Source organism: Chlorocebus sabaeus, chromosome 22 (genome assembly GCF_047675955.1).
Source record: "Chlorocebus sabaeus isolate Y175 chromosome 22, mChlSab1.0.hap1, whole genome shotgun sequence".
Taxonomy (NCBI): domain Eukaryota; kingdom Metazoa; phylum Chordata; class Mammalia; order Primates; family Cercopithecidae; genus Chlorocebus; species Chlorocebus sabaeus.
The window spans coordinates 89,911,201-89,935,730 of NC_132925.1; the positions used below are offsets into that span (position 1 = coordinate 89,911,201).

At 53.5% G+C, this 24,530-nt stretch overlaps 2 protein-coding genes across 4 annotated transcripts in view; both read left to right on the top strand.

The window, feature by feature from the left end:
• Window positions 1-4,791: 4,791 nt before the first annotated feature.
• Window positions 4,792-17,058, top strand: CAMKV (CaM kinase like vesicle associated). 2 transcript variants are annotated; one of them, XM_007984285.3, is made up of 12 exons: window positions 4,793-4,991; window positions 12,643-12,751; window positions 12,869-13,000; window positions 13,180-13,254; window positions 13,468-13,606; window positions 13,745-13,865; window positions 14,026-14,101; window positions 14,192-14,328; window positions 14,496-14,574; window positions 14,787-14,874; window positions 15,164-15,275; window positions 15,369-17,058. In XM_007984285.3, the coding sequence occupies exons 2-12, from the start codon at window positions 12,657-12,659 to the stop codon at window positions 15,725-15,727; spliced, it is 1,413 nt and encodes a 470-aa protein (XP_007982476.1). In that variant the 5' UTR covers window positions 4,793-4,991; window positions 12,643-12,656; the 3' UTR covers window positions 15,728-17,058. The 2 variants fall into 2 exon arrangements, with proteins under 2 accessions (XP_007982473.1, XP_007982476.1); XM_007984282.3 differs by having other exon boundaries at window positions 4,792-4,991; window positions 15,164-17,058.
• An 889-nt stretch (window positions 17,059-17,947) lies between these two features.
• TRAIP (TRAF interacting protein) overlaps window positions 17,948-24,530 on the top strand; it is a 30,550-nt gene continuing 23,967 nt past the window's right edge. Inside the window, exon 1 of one of the 2 annotated variants that reach the window (XM_007984270.3) lies at window positions 17,948-18,682. In XM_007984270.3, coding sequence (XP_007982461.1) covers window positions 18,585-18,682 — 98 coding nt within the window. In that variant the 5' untranslated portion in view covers window positions 17,948-18,584. The remainder of the gene's footprint in view (window positions 18,683-24,530) is intronic. The other variant, XM_007984267.3, reaches the window with a different exon arrangement.

The window sequence follows — 24,530 nt, forward strand, 5'->3', positions numbered from 1 at the left end:
CCCTTAGGCCTGCCTACTCATGTAGGGATATTTCAGGTGCCCCTGACCCCTGAGGAGACCTGTATCTATATAAGTAGAAACAAGGTTGGTGTCAGTAATACTCAGCACTCCATCATGCATCAGCAGCAACCTGGCAACTCCCCTAGGGCCCAGGAGGAGCAGCTTCCCTTGATCACATTTACCACACCTGGCACTGAACGCAAGGTCTTGCCCATGGCCATGGTGGCCACTGAGCCCCAGAATGCCCCATTCAAGCTGACAGCTGAGGATCTTACACGCTTATCAGTGGTTGCACACCTTGGCCTGCCCTGTGGGGCCTGCTATGAACTGGTGTCCACCATGGATGTTCTGCCAGTTCGGTCACCAGTGCTCTGCTGCCACTCACTGGGACCCTTCGAGGACATGGCGGCCGTGGTGATTGATACAGGCACAGGATTCACCAAATGTGGACTGGCTGGAGAGGACCATGTCCTCAGTGTCCTACCCTCACGAGTTCAGCTGCTGCAGCACCCAGCCCAGGGCCAGCCACTGTATGCAGTGCCTGAAAACCAAGAGGGATTCTATTCAGTGCTGAACCGAGGTGTGGTCTATGACTGGGATGCACTAGAGGTGCTATGGCAACACCTGTTCTATTGCAGGCTGGGTGTGCAGCCCGAGAAGCTGGCTGTGCTCATAGCCGACTCACCCATCTCACCACACACCAACCGAGAAAAGGTGGCTGAAATACTCTTTGAGCATTTCCATGTCCCAGCCATGCAGACAGTGCATCAGGCCCTGCTGGCACTCTATGCTTATGGACGTACCACTGGGTTGGTCCTGGGCAGTGGCCATGGTACCTCCTATGTGGCACCCATCCTTACTGGGGATCTGGCCCCACTTGACACCTACCGGCTGGATGTGGCTGGTGCTGACCTTACTGACTACTTGGCCCAGCTGCTTCAGAGAAGTGGCCACTCACTGCCCCAGGTAGGACTGATCAACCAGATGAAAGAGGCCTGCTGCTATGTGGCCATGGATGTGGCAGCTGAGAGGGCCCGCACCCAAGTGCAGGCCCAGGTGAACTTTGTGCTTCCAGACAAGCAGGTTATCACGCTGGGGTCTGAGCGCTTCTGCTGCCCCGAGGCCCTCTTCCAACCCAATCTGATAGGTCTCAACCAGCCGGGCCTCCCACAGCTGGCCCTCCTAAGCATCAGCCGGTTGGAGGCCAAGCAGCAGGAGCAGCTACTGGCCAACGTGGTACTGGACGGTGGCAGCACCCTCGTGAGTGGCTTCCCTGAGCGCCTGAGACAGGAGCTGGGCCCTGGTGCCGCTGTGCTGGGGTCTCCCCACCGTGCAGTTGCTGCCTGGCTTGGGGGCTCCATCATGGCATCCCGCAGCTCCTTCCAGAACTTGTGGCTCAGCCGCCGGGAGTATGAGGAAGAGGGCCCATGGGCTATCTATAAGTATCAGCTGTAAGCACATAAAAGTTCTGGTTCTGCTTGCTTTAAGCGCCATGGCATGTTTCAGCCACAGGGTGGTGTGGGAAAAGCAGGAGTCCAGGCATGGGGTCATGGATGGGGGCCCTGGCTCTCCCAAGGCATGCTCTGCCTCTGCACTCTGGAACTCCATGGGCCCTGGCAACCTACCCTTTCTAGATAGCCCTGGAGCCCCTTGACTGGCATTGGCTCTGATCTGGTCTGACCTTTACTGCACCCCAAGGGCAACCACAGAGAGTGGCTGCTGTGGGTTTTGCCCCGTTGCCCTGACGACAAGTGCAATTACCCTTGATTGCCAGCTTGTTGCCATGGCAATTTCAAACATAATGTAATAACCCACACAGCCTGGAGTGAGTCACAGGGTGGGGGGTGGGGGGGTAGCCCCCTCCCCTGGCTCCAGAGGAAAAGACTGCTTGCCTTCCCCATTGTCGGCCCTCTTCTAGGGGCTGAAGCCAAGCAACATGGACAACAGTCAGGCAGTTTCAAAGATGGCTGGGGCCCTGGGGCGGGAGGGTTCTGTCAGAGGGAGGGTTCTGTCAGAGTTCGGGCTTCTTGGGAGAGCTGCACTGGTAATCTAGGTACCTCCTACAGTCTGAACCTTTGCTGGAGCTCTATGCTGGGTTAGCAGGGGCTTCTATCAGCCAGCCAGAATCTAAGGGCATGGGAGTGCTGGCCTTTGGTACCCTAGGGCAAGGAGTTGGGGGCGCAGATAAGTCCTGAATCCTGGGTAGGAGGCCCACCCTGAGCTGGGGGATGAAGTTCTGTGGATACTGAGGCTCACACCTTATTATGCCACTCGGACTTTCTAGCTTTGGTGGGAGCCAGAACTATGAACTTGGGCCCTCTTCTCCTCCTCAGCCTCCCAACCCAGGCAGCCCCTGTCTTCAGGGAACAGGCCTTCTTAGGAGTATCCTCATAAAGGCTACTAGGCAATGCCAATCTCAATTGTCTCTGCTCTTGTTCCAAACTCTGCTCTGTGCTAAAGGACCTCCTGCCATCCCTCTGGCCAGTGGAGTGGTAAGAAATCATGTCCCCTGACCCCATCTGGCTTTGAATAGTAGAAGTAAGAACAAAGCTCAGCATTGGTCCAGTCCCTGCCCTGGAAGAGCTAAGAGGATGGCATTCAGCTGGTGTTACTATCTCCTGCCTGAAAGGCAGCTGGAGTTGAAGCCAAAACATTGAAGCCGGTCCTACCCTGCCTGTGCCTCCTGTCTGGGGGCTGAGGGATAAGCCATGGCTCAATCCTAGCCTTGGGTTCTTGTCTTCAGATTGCCCTCTACAAATGGCAAAGACTTGTCTATCTTCACATACACCAGAGATCAAGGGGCTGCTCTGGTGGGGAGCCTGAAAACAACCAATGATGTAGGGTCAGCACAGACCCTGCCCGCCCCTGGACATGGTCCAGCCCCCTTCCCATGTCCGGCTCTCAAAGCCTGATTCAGTCTCCACAATCCTGAGACTTGTGTCAGGCAGGAAGGGGACTGACAACTCCAGGGACCAGCTACAGAGTCCACACACACGTGCCAGCAAGCATGCCTGGGTGCACAAAGAATGCAGACACACGTGCCCCTGGGCACCATTGCATACACTATGCTGTTGCATCTCCCTCGGCAAAAGACAGCATACACACACGTACACGTGTGCACACACACCCTGCCACGTGCTCTCACCCACATGCACAGAGCGTGCTTGGGACCAAGAAGAGGTGGAGTACTGCCAGCAGCAGGCAGGGCGCTAAGAAGCCACCCCTTCCCCTGCCTAAACATCCCCATTCCAGCTTCTCCTTGACCCCATACCTGGATAGCCATGACCCTCAGGAAAGATAGAAAACAAGTGTGTGGCATGTGTGGGGTCAGCAAGCCATAGCTTGGCTACACCATAAAACTCAGAGACCCATTGTTTCAAGAATAGTGGGCAGATGGCAGGAAGGACTCAGTGCCAGGCCATTCATTCACTCTGCAGACATCAGCCGAGCATACTGATATGAGAAACGGGTTCTGCCTTGCAGATACCCAGCCTGCCAGGAGATTCCTACCCAGTGGTGGGGTGGATCCCATAACCCGAGACCACTCAGAACCCAGGGACCCCAGAAGTGGCACCAGCCTGGCCCAGAGGAGGTAACCCCAAGCCAGGGAGGAATGTGAAGGGCTCAGTACCCCCTCTGGAGGAAAATTTTGAGGAACCTTGTCTGAGGCGGTCATTTCCTAAGCTAGCCTTCCAGTCTGAGCCCCAGCCCCAGCTTCTGGACTTGGACAGTCCCTCCTGTCATCGGCCATGGGTGGCCATGCAGGGGAGCCTCAAGATGGCTGAGGGTTTGGGTATGACCCCAACTCCCTCTCCCACAGCAGGGTCAGGAGGCTTGCTGGGAGGAGTGGGGTGGGATAAAGCCCAGCTCCAGACACTGAGAGGCCTGAGTCTGGCTTTCAGATACTGGCCTTAGGATGGTCCTCAGGGCTTGTGAGGGGTGTGGGTCAGGCTTTGGGTCCATGAGCCTCACTGACAAGGGACAGAGAAATGGCCAAGGACTTCCTTCAAAGCTTCCTCCTGGTGGTTCTGAGCCTCCTCCCTCTGATTAGCGCCCAGGCTGGGTGAGATACCTTGGTGCCACAGTTCTCCTGTGTCCCCATATCCCAGGCCAGGCCACCTAGAGTGATGCTAGTCATGAAGTGTTTGAGAGTGATTAGACTGAAAAGAAAGCAGAGGCCACACCATGTCACACGTGACTTTTATAGTTTGGGAAATTTGGTGCCACACAGGAGGGGGCTGACTGTGCCAGTCACCCTTGCTGGGACTTATGGTTGGGAAAGACTGGCCTTGCAGGAGTTGGGGGTGGGGTGGGATAGGATACTTTGCTTCCAGAGTCTAGGGCACTCACTGTTTTCACAATGACTACCTGCAAACAGACACCTCTGTGTATTAACTGCTCCTAGCTAGGGGATGCCAGTCTGTAGGGGAGCCTGCCCTAGCCCGACTGCCCATCTGTTTTTTCTAAGTTGGTCCTGCCTTTTGGGTCGGGTTCGGGAAGCTGGGCAAAGCCCCGGTTCCCTAGAGACTAATGGCTGGCAAGCGATCCTATGCAGCTCAAGGACTCAGGCTTTCCCCCAACTCTCCACTCCCCACCCCTTACATTGGGCATAGGAGGCCCCCTCCGACCCCAGGCTGAGGGCCTAAGGAAGCCGTTGAGAACCTTGGCCAGGGCTAAGCTGGCCAGTGCTCACCAGCACCGCTGCCATCCCGCGCGAGCCTGCTCTCCAGTGGGATTCTGCCCTTAAGGCTCCGCCAGGGTCGGGGCGGGGCCGGTTGGGAGGCCCCGCCCCCAGCCCGCCCCCGGCCCGGGGTGCGAATCCGGTGCCGGCAAGCGGCTGGCGATGCTGGAGGTTCGCTAGCCGAAGCGGCTGCATCTGGCGCCGCGTCTGCCCCGCGTGCTCGGAGCGGATTCTACCCGCCGTCCCCGGAGCCCTCGGCGCCCCGCTGAGCCCGCGATCACTTCCTCCGTGTGACCAACCGGCGCTGCAGGTGCGGGGCGGGCCGGGCTGGGGGCGCTTCCCGAACTCACGTTGTGGGGCCTTGGGGGATTGGTTCCCTGGCTCGAGGCTCGGGATGCAGAGTGCGCGGGGGCGCAGCGAGGGCTCGAGGTCCTGGCGGGGTCAGAGCGCGCGGGCTTTGCAGATTTGGGGGACGGAGTGCGGGGTCGGGCTAAAGTTCCCCATTACCTCGGACGGCTTGGGGGTCCTGGGGGGAAGCCTCTGCGGCTCGGAATTATGAAAAGATTAACCCTCGAAGATTCGTGGTCCCCCGTGAGGATAGGGGCCGAGAGCTGAGCCGTCCCTCCCCGTTCCCAGAGCCGCCTCCAGCCCCTCCCAACTGTCCCCGGGCCCCTTCCCTCCCGCTTAGCAGTCACTAATTTCCATGACAACGGAGAGTTCTTTATGGGCGACAACCCGGAGGGGGCTGGGCGGGGCTGCCGCGGAGTGGGGGAGGAAGCTCCAAGCCCCTGGGGACCAGCAGCCCCCCAGCCAAAATTCAGCTTCTAAGCCTTCACCTGGGGGCTAGCCGGGGGTCCAGTGCATGGACCCACGTGCACGGTGGGGGTGGGGGCGCACATGTTCCTGCTGGGAGGTGCGGGGCTTGGTGCTCACACGTGTGCTTTCCGCATGTGTGTTGCTGTGCCAGCGGGGGCGAGCCAGCAGCACTTGGGAAGGGGGTCAGGGTGGCACCACGGTGGGGAGCAGGGCCCCTGGCAGGAGGTGGCTGGGATAGTGACAGCGTGAGCTTCTGCCTTCCCCAGCTTGTACTGTCTGGCAGAGACCCTGGGCTCTTGAGCCCCAGCCCCCTCCCCGCGTAGCTCTGCCAAATTGCTTTTGTCCGCACCTCCCAGGCAGAGCCTGCTCCACCAGGTTCCTTCCTAAGGATCAGGGCCCTCTGTCCCACACTAAAAGCTCAGAGTCTGCAGTAGTCCAGTCCCTGTGCTGTACTCCTCTTACCCCCAAGTCCAGGCTTTGAGCCCCCAGGACTACCTTCAGAGACCTGGTGCCCTCCCCCACCCTCAGAGTTGATTCCTGGCAGCTCCAGCGACTTCTGAGCCTCAGTTTCCTCAACTGGGAAATTGGTGTCTCCACTCCTCTCAAGGTCAGGTTGGTTTCCAGGGTGGGGCAAGGGTCTCCCTTTTCTAATACAGTATTTGGTGCGGACCCTTCAGGTGTCCCTCCTAGGCTGGCTGTTCACATATCTCTGATGGCCTTACTCTCCAGCCCCATGCCCTGGCCACCATTCACAGGCAAGCAAGCAAGCAGTGGCAAGCAAGCAGTCCTTTGCCCTGGGAGAAGGCCAGATTCCATGGTTTCTATTTGGGGAAACTGAGGCATGGGGCGGGGAAGGGCTGTGCAGTTATTCTGTTTCTGGGTTGCTTGTGATGCCGTTTCTGGCATTCATGGCAGGATCTGCTGTTGGGGGTGGTGAGAGGGGATTAAGCAGAGCTGTAAGAGGGGCTCTGGGGACCCAAAGCCTGGAGAGGATAGCAGATGGGGGAGGGGTTGGCTGGGAGGGTCTAGGTACAGCTGGGCCAACTGAGAAGAGGGACTATAAAGGGAAGCAACTAGGCATCCGAGCCTCATTTCCATCCCCCTATGCGTCTGCCTTCAACATGTTGGACCTGCTTTACCTAAGCTGCCGTGATGGCAGAGAGATGAGCTGGGAACTGTCCTGACTGGGGGGCTGTAGCAACTGGCCTCTTCCCCACCAAGATGCTCTAAGGAGCTGGCCTCCTTTTGGCTGTGCCTCCCATGCCAAGTTCAGTGTATGTTTGGGGGATACAGGAGGGTGCAAGCTGGAAGGTCCAGGTACCATGGATAGCTCCTGGCCCAGGGATTTAGAGCACATCGCCATGGAGGCCTTAGGGCTCTGCTGGGCACCTATCTGCCCCCTTCAGAACTCCCGTCCACCTCCCCTTTCCTGCCCTTTGTGCCTGTGTCCCTTTTACTTTGTCATCTCCTTGCTCCTCTTCCATCACAGGTTCTGTCTTTGTCTGTGTCTCTGCCCCATTCTCTTTTTTCTAAATTCTCTCAATCTCCCCACCTCCTCTTTATTGATGGGGACCTGGGTCACAGAACCTTGAAGAAGGAGCCAGGCTAAAGTCTCAGGGAATTCTTGAAGAAGGGACCTAACCAACACATCTCCCCTCCCCCTCCCCTTGTTTTAAAACTTCCATCACCATAGCAACCCTTTACTCTAGTGCCTTCCTCTGCATTTCCCCTCCTCCACCCACAGGGAAGCAGAGCCTCCAGTGGATTCTCCTTCAGGGGTTCAGAGATTTGGACCCCAAGTGCTTGGGAGGAGACAGCTGACCTTTGCCTCTGCCTGCATGTTGAGAGCCAAACTTTCAGGACGTAGCACTGGACTGCATGCCCACCCCCAAGATTGGAGAGACCTCCCCACAATACTCCTTCATTAGATGGGCAAAATTCAGCTGTAGGAACTTCTACCATGATTTAGCTGGAGCCTGAGGCTCAGTCAGGGCAGCCTCTTGACCAGTCCCCTGAAGCAATTGGATGGTGGTCTAGAAGCTTGGCCCTTGTTCCTAATAGACCTTGAGTGAGGTCTTCAGCTCCCCTGTTCCTGTGGGTGACACCTCAGCTGTGAGTTAGGCAGGGCTTGGGCTTCAGCATGTTCATTGCAGCAGGAAATCCGGCCCCAGTCCTTGAGAGAGTAGAGCAGCAGAGAGTAGGGGGTGCCTGCAGGCTGGTGTTCACAGCTACCACTAAATTGGGAGGTGCTGCCTACAGTTGTTGGGAGGCAGCTGGAGGCCTCTTGGGCCTCTCCTGGCCTCCCTAGATTTACTGCAAACTCTGGAGTCCCACGTGGCAGGGGACCAAGGTAGCAGGAAAGTCTGTTTATGTCTATGACAGGTAGGGCCTGAACCAGGATGATCTCAGTGGAGGAGGGGACAGGACCCCAATGTGGGGCCTCTGGACCTCTTGGCCTTTGTTTTGTTTGGGCTTTCCCTAGGTCAGACTTACCTAAAGATGCAGTAGAGTCCTTGGGGGACCATTTGTCACAACAGAGGACCAGAGGGCAGCAACAGAGGACCCCTCAGGATTGCTGGAGGCTCAATTCCCTGAGCCCAGTGGTCGGGCCCTGGGAGCAGGCTGTAACTGGGGAGTGCTTGGCTCTCAGGCTCCCTGAGAGCCAGCTGGAGGGCAGTGGCAGCACCAGGGCCTGCACTCCCCACAAGCTCCCGTTGGGCAGCCCACAGTGCATACTGTTCAGTTCCTCTGCAGAGAGTGGAGGGAGCCATGTCTCTAGGGAAATGACTGTTGTGGGGCTTCTGTGCCCTTCCATTGCCTAAGTGTACCTGAGGAAAAGCTCAGGTCCTGTGTTGCTGAGAGGAGAGCTCTCCATTGTTGGGTATTGGGTCTGGGCCATGGGGGTGAGAAATGCACACCCCTTCCACCTGACCTCCTCCCTTTCTGAGAGCTGTCCCTTGACTCTTCCTCCCAGTTCTCCTTTGTTGCAAGCAGGTGCCCAGGGCTTGGTGCACACACCGGAAGCCTCCCAGGGAGCAACAGTGGATAGCAGATGGTGGAGTGGGGGTGGGCAGAGGGAACCAGGGTGCTAATTGAACGCCAGGCCCCTCTTTCTCCTCTCCTTGCCCTGGGGCCAAGTCTGGGGCCCCAAGCCAGTATAGTTAGACTGGTGAGGAGATGGAGGAGGAGTGACTGGCTGAAATTTGGGCAGCCATAGTAGGGGGCAGGGGAGACAGATCTGTTCCCATCTCAGCCTTGAGGCTGCAGGACATGGCTCCAGGCTGACATTACGGGGTGGAGGCCCAGCTTTCTGTGGTAGAGATAGACCCCCTTGACCAGCCCTGGGCCCCAGTGGGCATGAGTACATATGCAGAGCTGAAAGCTGGGGCCAGGATCAGGGACAGGCATGCACAAAACCTCCCACCCACGCCACACTGGTAGAGCCGGGAGCTGTTGGAGTGGGGTGGGGGGTGGGGCATGGAGGTTGTGGAAGGTATCTCAGAAAAGGACCATTTGAGTCTGGCCTTGGAGCATCAGGATTGTTTTGGACAATGTGTTGCACAAACTACCTTATAATGTCAGCAATCACAATGAAAGAAGAGATTCAGTTCTGCTCTCAGCACCTTGCTCATGTGGCAGCTGCTCCACAGGAAAGCCAAGGTGGGCAGAGCTCTTGCCAGTGCCCACACTTCCTACCATTGAGTGGACACAGTTGAGCTGGCGAGTCACCTGTTGTTGGACATTTAGGTAGTTGCTGAATTTTTTTTAATGTTATAAATAACTCTGCCGTGACAAATAGGAATCTGACGGGAGGCTTTTGGGGGAAGGGCACTCTTGCCAGAGGGAATGGTGTAAGCAAAGCAACAGAGCTGGGGCACAGGTCCCTTCCAGCCCTCTTGGGAGACTGCAGCCTAAGGTACCACGCTCCTGCCCAGTACATGGCCCTTAGACTGAGAGGACTGTTGCAGGCCCCCTCCCGCAGATGTTGTGTGAAAATGTGTGGCCGGCAGTGGTAACTGGCTATGCCTCTGCTCTCAGCTGTGAGGATGAGATTCTGGCCACATGCTTCTCCCCAGTGGAGGAGATGCAGGGTTGTGGCCATGGTGGCAGACATGCAGTCAGTGACGATCTTCAAAGCCTCTCCTTTGCCTCTGCTGTGCCTCACAAGATGGCTTAAACCCTGTCTGGAATGACGCTGATGAAATGCATTTGTGACCAGGTGCGGTGGCTCACGCCTGTAGTCCCAGCACTTTGAGAGGCTGAAGCAGGTGGATCACGAGGTCAGGAGATCAAGACCATCCTGGCTAACATGGTGAAACCCCGTCTCTACTAAAAATACAAAAAAATTTAGCTGGGCGTGGTGGCAGGCGCCTGTAGTCCCAGCTACTTGGGAGGCCGAGGCAGGAGAATGGCATGAACCCAGGAGGCGGAGCTTGCAGTGAGCTGAGAACGCGCCACTGCACTCCAGCCTGGGCCACTGTCGCAAAAAAAAAAAAAAAAAAGCATTTGTATTGCCTGAGCCCAAGAAACCCAGATTAAGGAATTACAGAGTTTGTTCCCTAATGCTGAAGGCAAATCTGAGGGAGAATTTCCAGGGCTGTGATTCCTGGGAATCACAGCCCAGTGGCTGGCTTCTGCCTGGAAGGAAGCAAGTAGCAGCCAGGGTTGGCCATGGGGCTTTGTTTGGGTCCTGGTCTTTGACTTTGCCTAGCAGAGTTCATCTTGCCAAGCTGCTCCTCCCTTCTCCACTACCTTGAGGCTGTGAGTGCCTTCAGGTCGGGGAACATCTAGGTACCCCCAGGCCCTAGCTCAGGCCCTGCACATAGCAAGTGCTAATTGGCATGGAGGGAAAACATGCATAGTCAGCAGAGGCAGAGCAATTTCAGTGCAGCCTCAGTGCAGAGCTTGCTGTAGTCCGTGTCACACTGACCAGGCATTATGGAGGCACACCCTGGCGTCAGATCTGTGAAGGTCTAGTCACTAACCCCCACCCCCACCTTTGAGCATGGTCTATGAGTGCCTTTTCCTTTAGACACTGGAGTCAGCCCACCCACCACCACAGATGAGGATTGGGCTGTAATTGGCAGGATTGCAGACCTGTGGGACACCGTGCCCCAGGTGGAAAGAGTGCCTAGAGCTCACTGAGCCAGCTGTATCTGTTCTGTTTGGGGGCCTCCCACCTGGACATGACAGCCAAGGTCCCCTGAGGGCCCCAGTGGGCGTGAATGCATATGCAGAGCTGAAAGCTGGGACCAGGAGCAGGCTTGTTTTGCTCTTCCTGACCAGTATACCTACATACCTCCTGGCAAATCCTTCCCTTCTAAGTCCTAATGCTGCCTCCAAAGCTTTACTTTGCCTCTCCACCCAGATTATCCCTCTGAGGAATCACCCAAGCACTGTGCCTGAGTGCAGTATTTACTAAATTCATCAAAGTCATTACAGTAAAATGTAAAAATTCACACAGAAAATTAATAAACAGAAGATATGTCTGCCCTTTTGACATCCAATTCTTTGCCTAGGAGAGAACTCTTATTTCCTTCAGCATTCTTCCAGAAAAGAGTTTGTGAGTGTATATCAGTATGTAAACTTTAAAAAATTTACCCAAGCCAGGTGTGGTGGCTCACACCTGTAATCCCAGCACTTTGGGAAGCTGAGGCGGGAGGATTGCTTGAGCCCAGGAGTTTGAGAACAGCCTGGGCAACATAATGAAATCCTGTCTCTACAAAAAAATTTTAAAAATTAGCCAGTTGTGGTAGTGCGCACCTGGGGTCCGGTCCTAGCTACTCAGGAGGCTGAGGTGGAAGGATTGCTTGAGCCCAGGAGGTTGAGGCTGCAGTAAGCTGTGATCGTGCCACTGCATTCCAGCCTGGGTGACAGAACAGCCGGGTGTGGTGCTGGTGCCGGTAATCCCAGCTGCAGTGGGAGGATTGTTTGAGTTCAGGAGCTCTAGGCTGTAGTATGCTATGCCAGTTGGGTGTCTGCACTATGTTTGGCATTAGTATGGTGACTTCCTGGGAGCCGGAGACCATCAGGTTGCCTAAAGGAGGAGTGAAGCAACCAAGATCAGAAACAAAGCAGGTCAAAATTCCTGTGCTGATAAGTAGTGGGCTTGCGCCCATGAATAGCCACTGCACTCCAGCCTGGGCAACATAGTGAGACCTGTCTCTAAAAAAAGAAAGCAAGAAAGAAAAGAAAAGAAAAGAAATAGGTTTTCCAGAATCCCCCCATGTGCCCTGATTCAATCATAACCCCTCCTTTTCTCTTAGAAGGGACCATTATCTGACTCTGCTTATTTCCTAGCTTTTCTTTATAGCTCTACTGCTGTGTTTGTATCCCCAGTACAGGTTTGTTCTGCCTGTTTGAACTCTCTATCGATAGACTCATACTATATGTATTCTTTTGTGTCTTTTTGCATTTAACGCTGTGTAAGAGTCACCAGGTGGTTGGGTATAGCTGTAGTCCTTTGTTTCCATTGCTGTATAATATTCCATTGTGTGACTCTACCACAATGCATCCTGTTGGTGGTGGTATTTGGTCTGTTTCAATTTTTGGCGATTATGTATATGGCCACTCTGAGTATTGTATGACTGTCCTGATGCACGAATATGTGCACTTCTGTAGGCACGTATTTAGGAGTGCAATTACTGGTTCATAGGGTATGTTTGTCTGATTTTAGTGGTTTTACCAAACGGCTTTACAAAGGGGAGGTTGCCTTCTCCTAGCAGTGCTGACGTTCTTCATATATCCACTAACACTTGTTAGCTCTAGACCTTCAGAGATGATTAGCAGGTGGGTGGGTGGTTATAGCCCCCTTCATCTGTAAAATAGCTGAAATTTAAATAAACTGTTTGATAAGCCTTTTTTTTTTTTTTTGAGTGTATAGAATACAAAACTATTCCCTTATATATCAGTTTAATACATTTTTCTTATGTAGGCTGTTGTAGTTCAGGCAGCCAAGCTGAGTAGCTGGATGTCTAGCCAGAAAAGCAGGGGTAGGATCTGAGCCTGCCTATCCTCTAGCCCCTCCTGGTATGGTCTCTGCCCCTAGCTTGGCCTGAGCCAGATTGGGGTCTCCCAAAAACAGCCCCTATGTTGTGGAGAAGTGGAGAGTAGTACAGCTAAGCCAGACCCCATCGTGCCTGCAGGTTAGAGCCCGGCAATGCCGTTTGGGTGTGTGACTCTGGGCGACAAGAAGAACTATAACCAGCCATCGGAGGTGACTGACAGATATGATTTGGGACAGGTCATCAAGACGTGAGTGCTGGGCCTGTCAGGCAGGGCTGGGTGGGCTGGTGGGCAAGGGCTAGGGAAGTGGGAGTGGAGTGCAGCTGACACTAAGACCAGGCCTGAGTGGGTGCCTGTCGGCTGCAGTGAGGAGTTCTGTGAAATCTTCCGGGCCAAGGACAAGACAACAGGCAAGCTGCACACCTGCAAGAAGTTCCAGAAGCGGGATGGCCGCAAGGTGCGGAAAGCTGCCAAGAACGAGATAGGCATCCTCAAGATGTGAGTTTGAGGCCTGGGATTGGGGCAGCGTGGGAGGCAGCAGGGAAGGGCTTAGAAGGCAAGTGGCCTCAGGCAGTCCCAGCCTCTGGCCAATTAGTCTGCTGTGGCCGCTGTGGCGACCACAGCCTCTCCCAGGGGTTCATCCAGCCTTAACTACTGGCTCCCCTCCCTGTCGCCAGGGTGAAGCATCCCAACATCCTACAACTGGTGGATGTGTTTGTGACCCGCAAGGAGTACTTTATCTTCCTGGAGCTGTGAGTGTGGGTCTGGGGTCCCAAGATTCCCCAGCGCCCAGGGCTTTCACCTCTCCCACCCTCTGCAGCTAAGGAAACCCCCTTTCTGGACCCTTGGCGTCCTAGGTCCCTGTGCCTTGCTCAGCCAGCTGCCTGGCGCAGGCAGCTCACCCAAGTGCTCCTGCCCTACCCCCGATTCTGCCCACACCAGGCTCAGGGGCTGGTGTCCCTCAGGGCCACGGGGAGGGAGGTGTTTGACTGGATCCTGGACCAGGGCTACTACTCGGAGCGAGACACAAGCAACGTGGTACGGCAGGTCCTGGAGGCCGTGGCCTATTTGCACTCACTCAAGATCGTGCACAGGAATCTCAAGGTGAGGTCAGAGCCAGAGTCAAAGGGCCATTTGGCAACTGGGCTGGTGCTGGGGTGGGCAGAACCTCGGGGCCTTGGTCTAGCCTCCGAGGTCCTCATGGTGTCTTCTGCTCACCCACATGCTATTCTCACATCACAGCTGGAAAACCTGGTTTACTACAACCGGCTGAAGAACTCTAAGATTGTCATCAGTGACTTCCATCTGGCTAAGCTAGAAAATGGCCTCATCAAGGAGCCCTGTGGGACCCCCGAGTATCTGGGCAAGCAGGGGGTGGGGCAGGGCAGGGGGAGAATGGGGGGCAGCCTTCAGGGAGCTGCTCTGGGCAGGGGGAAAATGTGCTCATCTCAGGAAGCTGGTGTGGATGGTACTGGACCTGGCTAGGCCTGATACTGACCAGCAGATGGGTGCTGTGTTTGTAGCCCCAGAGGTGGTAGGCCGGCAGCGATATGGACGCCCTGTGGACTGCTGGGCCATTGGAGTCATCATGTACATCCTGTGAGTGGACAGACGGACAAGCAGGCTTGCAGTCAGATGGGGTGGGGGCATGTGTCTGTGGCCTTTCTGTGTGACCCTTCCCCCATGCAGGCTTTCAGGCAACCCACCTTTCTATGAGGAGGTGGAAGAAGATGATTATGAGAACCATGATAAGAATCTCTTCCGCAAGATCCTGGCTGGTGACTATGAGTTTGACTCTCCATATTGGGATGATATTTCGCAGGCAGGTGAGGAGGTGCCTGCCCAGTACTTGGTAGAATGCAAGGGAGTGGGGGAGGGGGTCCTGCTCTCAGCTTTCTCTGTGGTATTCTGCTTCTGTCCCCCAGCCCATTCATCACCTCTAGACATTGAGATGGGGTGCCCATGCCTAGCCCCTCCTTGGTTTTGTCCACAGCCAAAGACCTGGTCGCAAGGCTGATGGAGGTGGAGCAAGACCAGCGGATCACTGCAGAAGAGGCCATCTCCCATGAGTGGTAAGCAGGGTACAGGGGAGGGTGGGAGAGGCCAGGGTCCCCCTCACACCTAGCAGCCACATCTTTGAGGCCTAGAAGGGGTGCAGGCACCTAGAGCTCAGGCCAGCCCAGAGGCTCTGCGTGGTAGCCCCTGGATGCCACATGGAAGGGCTGGGCAGAGTCTCCACAAAGGCTCATTCTCTTAGATCCAGACACACTTGCACCCTTTCCAGGATTTCTGGCAATGCTGCTTCTGATAAGAACATCAAGGATGGTGTCTGTGCCCAGATTGAAAAGAACTTTGCCAGGGCCAAGTGGAAGGTAAGGCTTGGATAGCTCCCTTCTTGGCTCTGTCCCAACTATTCCTTCTGGCACTCAGTTTCTTGCCTGCATCACACCCCTGCAGCCACACACAAGCTTTTCTCAGGCCATCAGGTGTGGGTGTAGCCACTGTGATTACCTTAAGTAGGAGTGCTGAGCAGCTGGGTACTTGGCCCTGGGGTGGATGGAGGTGGCTGGGGGTACTATGGAAGGAGTTTGGTCTGGTCACTGCCAAGCAATGGATCCAGCAAGCTTCACCCTTAGCCTTTCTCCACTGTGCTCCTTTCAGAAGGCTGTCCGAGTGACCACCCTCATGAAACGGCTCCGGGCGCCAGAGCAGTCCAGCACGGCTGCAGCCCAGTCGGCCTCAGCCACAGACACTGCCACCCCCGGGGCTGCAGGTGGGGCCACAGCTGCAGCTGCGAGTGGAGCTACCTCAGTCCCTGAGGGTGATGCTGCTCATGCTGCAAAGAGTGATAATGTGGCCCCCGCAGACCGTAGTGCCACCCCAGCCACAGATGGAAGTGCCACCCCAGCCACTGATGGCAGTGTCACCCCAGCCACTGATGGAAGCATCACTCCAGCCACTGATGGGAGTGTCACCCCAGCCACTGACAGGAGCGCTACTCCAGCCACTGATGGGAGAGCCACACCAGCCACAGAAGAGAGCACTGTGCCCACCATCCAAAGCAGTGCCACACTGGCCACCAAGGCAGCTGCCACCCCTGAGCCGGCTATGGCCCAGCCGGACAGCACAGCCCCAGAGGGCGCCACAGGCCAGGCTCCACCCTCTAGTAAAGGGGAAGAGGCTGCTGGTTATGCCCAGGAGTCTCAAAGGGAGGAGGCCAGCTGAGTAGGCAGCCTGGTGAGGGGGGGCGGGGGATGGGCAGGAGGGTGGGAGAGTGGATGAGGGGCTTCTCACTGTACATAGAGTCACTGGCATGATGCCCTCGCTCCCCCATGCCCCCACATCCCAGTGGGGCATACTTAGGGGTCACGGGAGAGCAGTCTCGTCTCCTGTGTGTATGTGTGTGAGTGGTGGGCAGGCCAGTGGCAGGGCCAGCCCCAGCCCCTGCATGGATTCCTTGTGGCTTTTCTGTCTTTTGCTAGCTTCACCAGTTTCTGTTCCTTGTGGGATGCTGCTCTAGGGATACTCAGGGGGCTCCTGCTCTCCTTCCCCTTCCCTTCTTGCTTCACCATTCCCCTAGGCAGGCCCTGCAGGTCCCACACTCTCCCAGGCCCTAAACTTGGGCGGCCTTGCCCTGAGAGCTGGTCCTCCAGCGAGGCCCTGTCAGCGGTCTTAGGCTCCTGCACATGAAGGTGTGTGCCTGTGGTGTGTGGGCTGCTCTAGGAGCGGATACAGGCTGGTATAGAGGATGCAGAAAGGTAGGGCAGTATGTTTAAGTCCAGACTGGGCACATGGCTAGGGACACTGCTCTCTAGCTGTGGGGGTTCTCAGGAGTGGAGAGAATGAGTAGGAAGGCAGAAGCTTCCATATTTGTCCCTCCTAAGACCCTGTTATTTGTGTTATTTCCTGCCCTCCTGAGTCCTGCAGTGGGCTGCCCTGTACCTTGAACCTCATGAGCCTCTAAGGGAAAGGAGGAACAATTAGGATGTGGCAATGAGACCTGGCAGGGCAGAGTACAAGCCCAGCACCCAGTGTTCCAGCCTAACTAGGTCCTTACCCTGGGCCAAACAGGGAGGGCTGATATCTCCTTGCTCTTCTTAGATGCCCACCCCCTACAATCTCAACCCACAAGTCCTCTCCACCCTAGGGGGCTTGCTGCATGGCAATACCCCATAATCTGATTTGGGGGTTTGCCCTTTACAGGGGCAGATTTTCTGCTCAGTTCAACAATGAAATGAAGAGGAACTCCCTCTATTTCTACAGCTCACTTCTATCAGAGGCCCAGGTGCCTCAGAGCCACATTGAGTTGCTGTTGCTGGGAAGAGGAAGTAGAGTTAAACTCCCCAGTTTCCTGAGGGAGGCTCCTGACAGGTGCCCTTTGTCAGACCCTATCACAGCCTGGACAGGCAGCCACATTGGTCCTCGCCCTTGCTTGGCACTCCTTGGTGGTCCTGCCCTTCTCCCTGCATGCCTGTGGGTCTGCTCTGGTGTGTGAAGGTCGGTGGGTTAACTGTGTGCCTGCTGAACCTGGCAAATAAACATCACCCTGCAAAGCCTCTGGCCACCCTCTTGCCTTTGCTTCCTCTGTCCTACTGGGGAGGAGCCCCTGGAAGGCAGTGGGGAGGGGAGAGGCTGGGAGCAGGTTCATAAGTAGTGGCTGGGAGTAGTAGTGAACAGTGCTCTGTGGATTTCTTGGGCTGAGAGTGAAGATCATCCTCACCACAGTGTATTCCTCAATGGTGGTGGAGGTGGGGGTCCTCTGGACTCCAGAAATCCATGTGAGTAGTGTGTCTTGGGCTGCATTTGGACCGAGGAATACTCCCTGCGCTGAGAGTTCAAGTAAGGGCTGCTGTTTTTGACTCCTGTTGACCGAGGAGCCTTACTCTTGATTTAGGCATAGAGCTGGAATCTACCTGGGCCAGCCACCACAAGGACAGACCCTGCTATTAGCCAAAGATAGCTTCCCTGAGCTGGGGAGAGGGTGTAGGGTGAGCAGTGCACAAAGATTCTATAATGCTCTGCTTTCTTCCTGTGAACACCTGTGCTTTCCACATATGCCCCAAATGAAATCTCACTCTGGGTCTATTTCAGCTGGAGCAGATCAGCTTTATATTATGGGGCTATGCATAAGGTTTCTTCTGGGTAGAGGGAGTAACATTGCTACAGATACTAAACCTAAAAACCCAAAAGTTTACTTACTACACCCCATGTGGGCCTGGGTGAACTTACCAGGGATGCTGCTCTCTGGGAGGACCTCAAAGATAACCTCCTCAAAGATAACTTCTCTGATGTGGGAATAATAAAAAGAATTTGTTAGTCTCTAGTCTTTGAAGCATCTGGGCCTCCAAAATTCCAACCCTACTACAGTCCCAAGCATAACCGATCCTCCTGAGAGTTAAGAGCTAAAGTCGGGGTACTGGCCCTAGTGTCTCCAAACTCAAGGATAGTCATGTCTTACTTGGATGAAGCCAAGCTTGGCCTGGGGTGACCTGAGGGACTGGGGCCTATGTGTCAATCTTTCCAGAATCACCCGGAACTGATGACTGAGAGGGTAGAGTATTTTGGTCTATGGGAAATATAGACCACAGCGCATGGTCCAGCACTGTCCAGAGCCCAAGGGACCCATCGGGACCATTGTTCTATTCCCTTGCGGCTGCAGTTTTCTCTGCCTTGGCCCAGCCTGCCTCGCGCCAGCTCTGGCGTGGGACTACAATGCGCTGCCTTGCCCTGGACAAGAGTCCAGCTGGCAGCCTCGCTGCTCCCCGCCTTGTTATAACGCTGCGCTCTCAAGTGACAGGTCGTGTCCTCCCAGATGACGCCTTAGAGCGACCGCGCTCCGCCCAGGATTCTGTACGGCCTCAGGGCCACTAAGCCCCGCCCCTAGTTCCGCCCACCCGAGGATTTGTCCAATCCAGACGAAATATTTGCGCTCCGCCCAAAGTTTTTGTTGTCACTTCCGGCCTGCTCCAGGAAGTCGTGCTGCGGAGCCAAATTTGAAGCCAGTGGAGGCGCGGGGGCGCGTCTGCGAAGCCGGACCTGTAGCAGTTTCTTTGGCTGCCTGGGCCCCTTGAGTCCAGCCATCATGCCTATCCGTGCTCTGTGCACTATCTGCTCCGACTTCTTCGATCACTCCCGCGACGTGGCCGCCATCCACTGCGGCCACACCTTCCACTTGCAGTGGTGAGTGACTGCAGTGTTGGGGCCCGATGTTTGCCCGGGTACCGCTTCAGGGCCGCGAGGTGTCGGGCCTCCAGGCGGTCCTTCCCTGGAATCCAGACAAGTGATGAGAACCTTCCTCCTAAACGAGGCCCCACGGGAGCTTCCCAACTTGGGCAGAAGTGGGTCAGGACAGGCTTTCTGGCAGAGGTGATAGCTGAGCTAAGCCTGAGGGGTACTGAGATGGCTCAGTGAAGACAGATGCTTCCTTGATCACCTATACAAACAGATGTGATTTCACAACCGTTAGCCTGGGCAAGGGTGAGCTTTCACCACATCAACAAGTCCTTTTATTTCTTCCAGATAGAAACCTGGTAGGTTTCTGGCAACCCAAGAGGGTAGGCTTACTTGATGGTTTGGAATTATTCTACCCAGAGTCATCTCACTGTCCCGACACCCCAGTGTATTCGCCATGTCAGCAAACCTGTTTAACATGGGGAAGGCAAGGAGATGCTCCCCCTATCCAGGGGTCCTGCTGACCGTGTAGGGCCATTCTGTTGAGTGTACAGCTAGTGGGGAAAGATTCCCCTAGCAGATGTGGACAGGCTGGTTTGGACCTCCTAGCAAAAGAGATAAGGCAGAGTTACCCCTGGGAATGGTGGGTGATAATAATCACAGGGGGCTTGTGGGGCTAAAGACCCTAGGAAGCAGAGCGGCAGGCATGACCCTGATGGCTGCTGGCTTACTGGCAAAGCTTTGTTTAGACCTGTGTTGCTGACAGCCTGAGCCCCATGCTGAGGGAGCCACTGCTGTTTGGTTAGACTAGAAATTAAGCTCGCATCTAAGAGTACTGTACTTTATTTTCTATTTGCCTACTCTATTTCCTTCTATCCTTTTACTTTATTTGTTTATTTTTATTTATGTATTTATTTTTGAGATGGAGTCTCGCTCCTGTCACACAGGCTGGAGTACAGTGGTGTGATCTTGGCTCACTGCAACCGCCACCTCCTGGGTTCAAGTGATTCTCCTTCCTCAGCCTCCCGAGTAGCTGACATTACAGGCGTGCGCCACCGCGCCCAACTAATTTTTGTATTTTTAGTAGAGACGGGGGTTTCTCCATGTTGGCCAGGCTGGTCTCGAACTCCTGACCTCAGGTGATCCACTTGCCTCGGCCTCCCAAAGTGCTAGGGCCTATCCTTTTGTTTTAAACTTTTCTGTGTGCTTGTGTTTTACATGTATCCCTTGAAAACAGCATTTATTTCTTTTTTTATATATTAAAAATTACTTTAGCTTACCCCAAAGATCTTTATTTTATTTTATTTTGAGACAGGGTCTCACTCTGTTACCCAGGCTGCAGTGCAATGGTGCCATCTCAGCTCACTGCAGCCTTGACCTCCTGGGCTAAGGTGATTCTCCCACCTTAGCCTCCCAAGTAGCTGGGACTACAGGTGCCTGCCAGCATGCTCGACTAATTTTTTTTTTTTTTTTTGTATTTTTAGTAGAGATGGGGTCTTGCTATGTTGCCCAGGCTGGTCTCGAACCCCTGGACTCAAGCAATCCACCCACCTTGGCCTCCCAAAGTGCTAGGATTACAGGCGTGAGCCACTGTGCCCAGCCTGGGAAAACAGCATTTAGTTGGACTTTTTTTTTTTTTTTTGAGATGGAGTCTCGCTTTGTCTCCCAGGCTGGAGTACAGTGGCTCGATCTCCACTCACTGCAAGCTCCGCCTCCCGGGTTCACGCCATTCTCCTGCCTCAGCCTCCCGTGTGGCTGGGACTACAGGCGCCCGCCACCGCGCCCGGCAAATTTTTGTATTTTTAGTAGAGACGAGGTTTCACCATGTTAGTCAGGATGGTCTCGATCTCCTGACCTCGTGATCCGCCCATGTTGGCCTCCCAAAGTGCTGGGATTACAGGCGTGAGCCACCGCGCCTGGCCTAGTTGGACTTTTAAAAGTCCAGTCTGATAATCTTTGTATTTAACTGAACCATTTAGTCTACTTAAAATTGTTGCAATTACTGATTAAATGAAGAGTAAATCTATTGTCTTTAGTCGATTCTGTTTTGTCTTGCCTATTATATCTTATTCTCTCCTTTCTTGCCTTGGTGGGAATTGGTTAAATATTCTGTATTTCTCCATTTTCCCTCGGTTAGTTTGGACGTTATGTACCCCATTTCCATTTATAAGTGGTTATCCTAGAAATTAAGGTATGTATCCTTAACTTACCAATTTCAAGGTTAATCAACACCTTTCTCATTTTCCCAGGCAACTCAAAGAACTTAGAATACTAACACTCTCTTCCCACTTCTACATTATTGTTGAATGTTTTAATTGGTGTGTGTGTGGTATTTTTTTTGTTGGTGTTGTTTTTGAGACAGAGTCCTTCTGTCTTGCCCAAGCTGGTCTGCAGTGGTGCAATCTCTGCTCAACCTCCTGGACTCAAGCGATCCTCCTGCCTCAGCCTCACAAATAGCTGGGATTACAGGTGCATGTCACCATGCCCAGCTAATTTTGTTTTTTAGAGACAAGATTTTGCCATGCTGCCCAGGCTGGTTTGAAACTCCTGTACTCAAGCCATCCACCCTCCTTGGCCTGCCAAAGTGCTTCGGTTTACAGGCATGAGCCAACACGACCGGCCAATTGTATGTTTTTAAATAAAGTTTTTGTTTGTAATAATTTTTTTTTTTTTTTTGAAACAGGATGGTGCTGTGTTGCCCAGGCTGGAGTTTATAATTGTTTCTTCTTGCAGGATTGAACTTTTTGTTAATGTTCTTCTTTGTCCTTCTTTGTCTCTTGTAACTTTAATTCAAAGTCTCTCTTTTTTTAAAAAACTGTTTCGTTCTGTGGCCCAGACCGGAGTGCAGTGGCGCAATCTCGCAATCTCGGCTCACTGCAACCTCCGCCTCCCGGGTTCACATGATTCTTCTGCCTCAGCCTCCTGAGTAGCTGGGATTACAGGCGCACACCACCATGCCCGGCTAATTTTTTTTTGTATTTTTAGTAGAGATGGGGTTTCACTATGTTGGCCAGACTGGTCTCAAACTCCTGACCTCATGATCCGCCCACCTCGGCCTCCCAAAGTGCTGGGATTACAGGTGTGAGCCACTGCGCCCGGCCTATCTTGTCTAATTTAAAGTCCATTTTATCTGCTATTGGTATAGCCACTTCAGCTCTCTTTTGGTGACTGCATGGTATATCTTTTTTCACCTGGTTTATTTTATTTTATTTTATTTTACTTTACTTTATTTTATTTTATTTATTTTTGAGACAGAGTCTTGCTCTGTCACCCAGGCTGGAGTGCAGTGGTGCCATCTTGGCTCACTGGAAGCTCCACCTCCCGGGTTCATGCCATTCTCTTGCCTCAGCCTCCTGAGTAGCTGGGATTACAGGTGCCCACTACCATGCCTGGCTAATTTTTTGTATTTTTAGTAGAGATGGAGTTTCACTGTGGTAGTCAGGATGGTCTCTATCTCCTGACCTCGTGATCTGCCCGCCTCGGCCTCCCAAAGTGCTGGGATTACAGGCGTGAGCCACCATGCCCGGCCGTGTGAAGCAATTTCTTTAATAGGTGCTGGAAAATTATGAGCCATTATCTCTTCATACATTGCCTCTATTCCATTAACTTGTGTATCCTGTATTATTATTTGTTTTTGAGGCAGAGTCTCACTCTGTCGCCCAGGCTGGAGTGCAATGGCTCGATCTTGGCTCATTGCAACCTCCACCTCCTGGGTTCAAGCAATTCTTCTGCTTCAACCTCCCGAGTAGCTGGGACTATAGGTGCTTGCCACCATGCCCGGCTAATTTTTGTATTTTTAGTAGAGATGGGGTTTCACCATGTTGGCCAGGCTGGTCTTGAACTCCTGACCTCATGATCTGCCTGCCTCGGCCTCCCAAAGTGCTATTACAGGCATGAGCCACCGCGCCTGGCCTACCTAAAGTCTTTGTGGGCGTTTCTTCTGGTTTGTTTTCATAGTGCTTTTTTTTCTTGTGTACATGTTTACTTAAAAAATTTTTTTTTGGCTGGGCATGTTGATTCACGACTGTAATCCCAGCACTTTGGGAGGCTGAGGTAGATAGATTGCTTGAGCCCAGAAGTTCTAGAACAGCCTGAGCAATGTGATGAAATCTCTACTAAAAACACAGAAAATTAGCCGGGCATAGTGGCATGTGCCTGTGGTCCCAGCTACCTGGGATGCTGAGATGATCATCACCTGAGCCTGGGAGGTAGCGGCTGCTGTGAGCTATGATTGCTCCACTGCATTCCAGCGTGGGTGACAGAGTGAGACCCTGTCTGAAAAGACGCCTCCCTTGAAAAAAAAAAAAAAGAAAACAGGAAAACACAGGCTATTGGCTGGGAGCGGTGGCTCAAGCCTGTAATCCTAGCACTTTGGGAGGCCAAGAAAAGAAAAAAAAAAAAAAAGATAGCTACTGTCTTGACTTTGAGAGCATAGATGAATTTTGCCTACTTTTTTTTTTTTTTTTTTGAGACGGGGTCTCACTCTGTCCCCCACGCTGGAGTGCAGTGGCGTGATCTTGACTCACTGCAACCTCCGTCTCCCAGGTTCAAGCAATTCTTCAGCCTCAGCCTCCCAAGTAGCTGGGATTACAGGCACGTGCTACCACACCCGGCTAATTTTTCTATTTTTAATAGAGATGGAGTTTCACCATGTTGGTCAGGCTGGTCTCAAACTCCTGACCTCATGATCCACCCGCCTCGACCTCCCAAAGTTCTGGGATTACAGACGTGAGCCACTGGGCCTGGCCTGCCTACTTTTAAACTGTGTAAATAGAATCATACAGAATATAACTTTTTGTGTCTGGCTTCTCTTCCTAAGTGTTATGTTTTTGTGATTTATTCATAATATTGTTCTTAGTTGTAGACTCATTGATTGTTGCTGTGTAGTATCCCATTGTGCCTGGTTACCCTTGATTATATGTTGTACATGGTATTTGAAAACTTATAGGAATTTTAGCTGGGCGTGGTGGGTGCAAGCCTGTGGTCCCAGCTACTCGGGAGGCTGAGGTGGGAGGATCGCTTGAGCCTGGGAGGCAAAGGTTGCAGTAAGCCAAGATTACCCTGCTGTACTCCAGCCTGGGTGACAGATTGAGACCCCATCTCAAAAGAGAGGAGAGGAGAGGAGAGGAGAGGCAAGGGGAGGGGAGGGGAGGGGAGGGGAGGTATTTATAGGAATATTTGAGGCCAGGATGATGGTATCATTTTCCAGAGAGGACTTAGTTTCTCCCTGGTCCCTAGGAGTAGGGGAGTCTACTAGTAGGAGACTAATTAAAGTTTAAGGCTTGAGCTTTGCTAGACCACCTGCATAGATGATGCAAAGCTCAGCTATGTTTTGCTTTTACCACTACTTACTTTTTTTTTTTCTAGACGGAGTCTCGCTCTGTCGCCCAGGTTGGAGTGCAGTGGCACAGTCTTGGCTTTGGCTCACTGCAAGCTCTGCCTCCCGGGTTCACGCCATTCTCCCGACTCAGCCTCCTGAGCAGCTGGGACTACAGGTGCCGGCCACCATGCCCCTCTAATTTTTTGTATTTTTAGTAGAGACAGGGTTTCGCCGTGTTAGTCGGGATGGTCTCGATCTCCTGACCTCGTGATCCACCTGCCTCGGACTCCCAAAGTGCTGGGATGCTGGGATTACAGGCGTGAGCCACCACACCCCGCCCCTTTTTTTTTTTTTTTAAATTGAAAAACTTTTTTTGACTGGGCACAGTGGCTCACACCAGTAGTTCCAGCACTTTGGGAGGCTGAGGTGGGAGGAGCACTTAAGCTCAGAAGTTGAGACCAGCTTGGGCAGCATAGTGAGACCCTGTCTCTGTTCTATAAAAAACAAAAAAACAAACACAAATTTCAATTAAAAAAA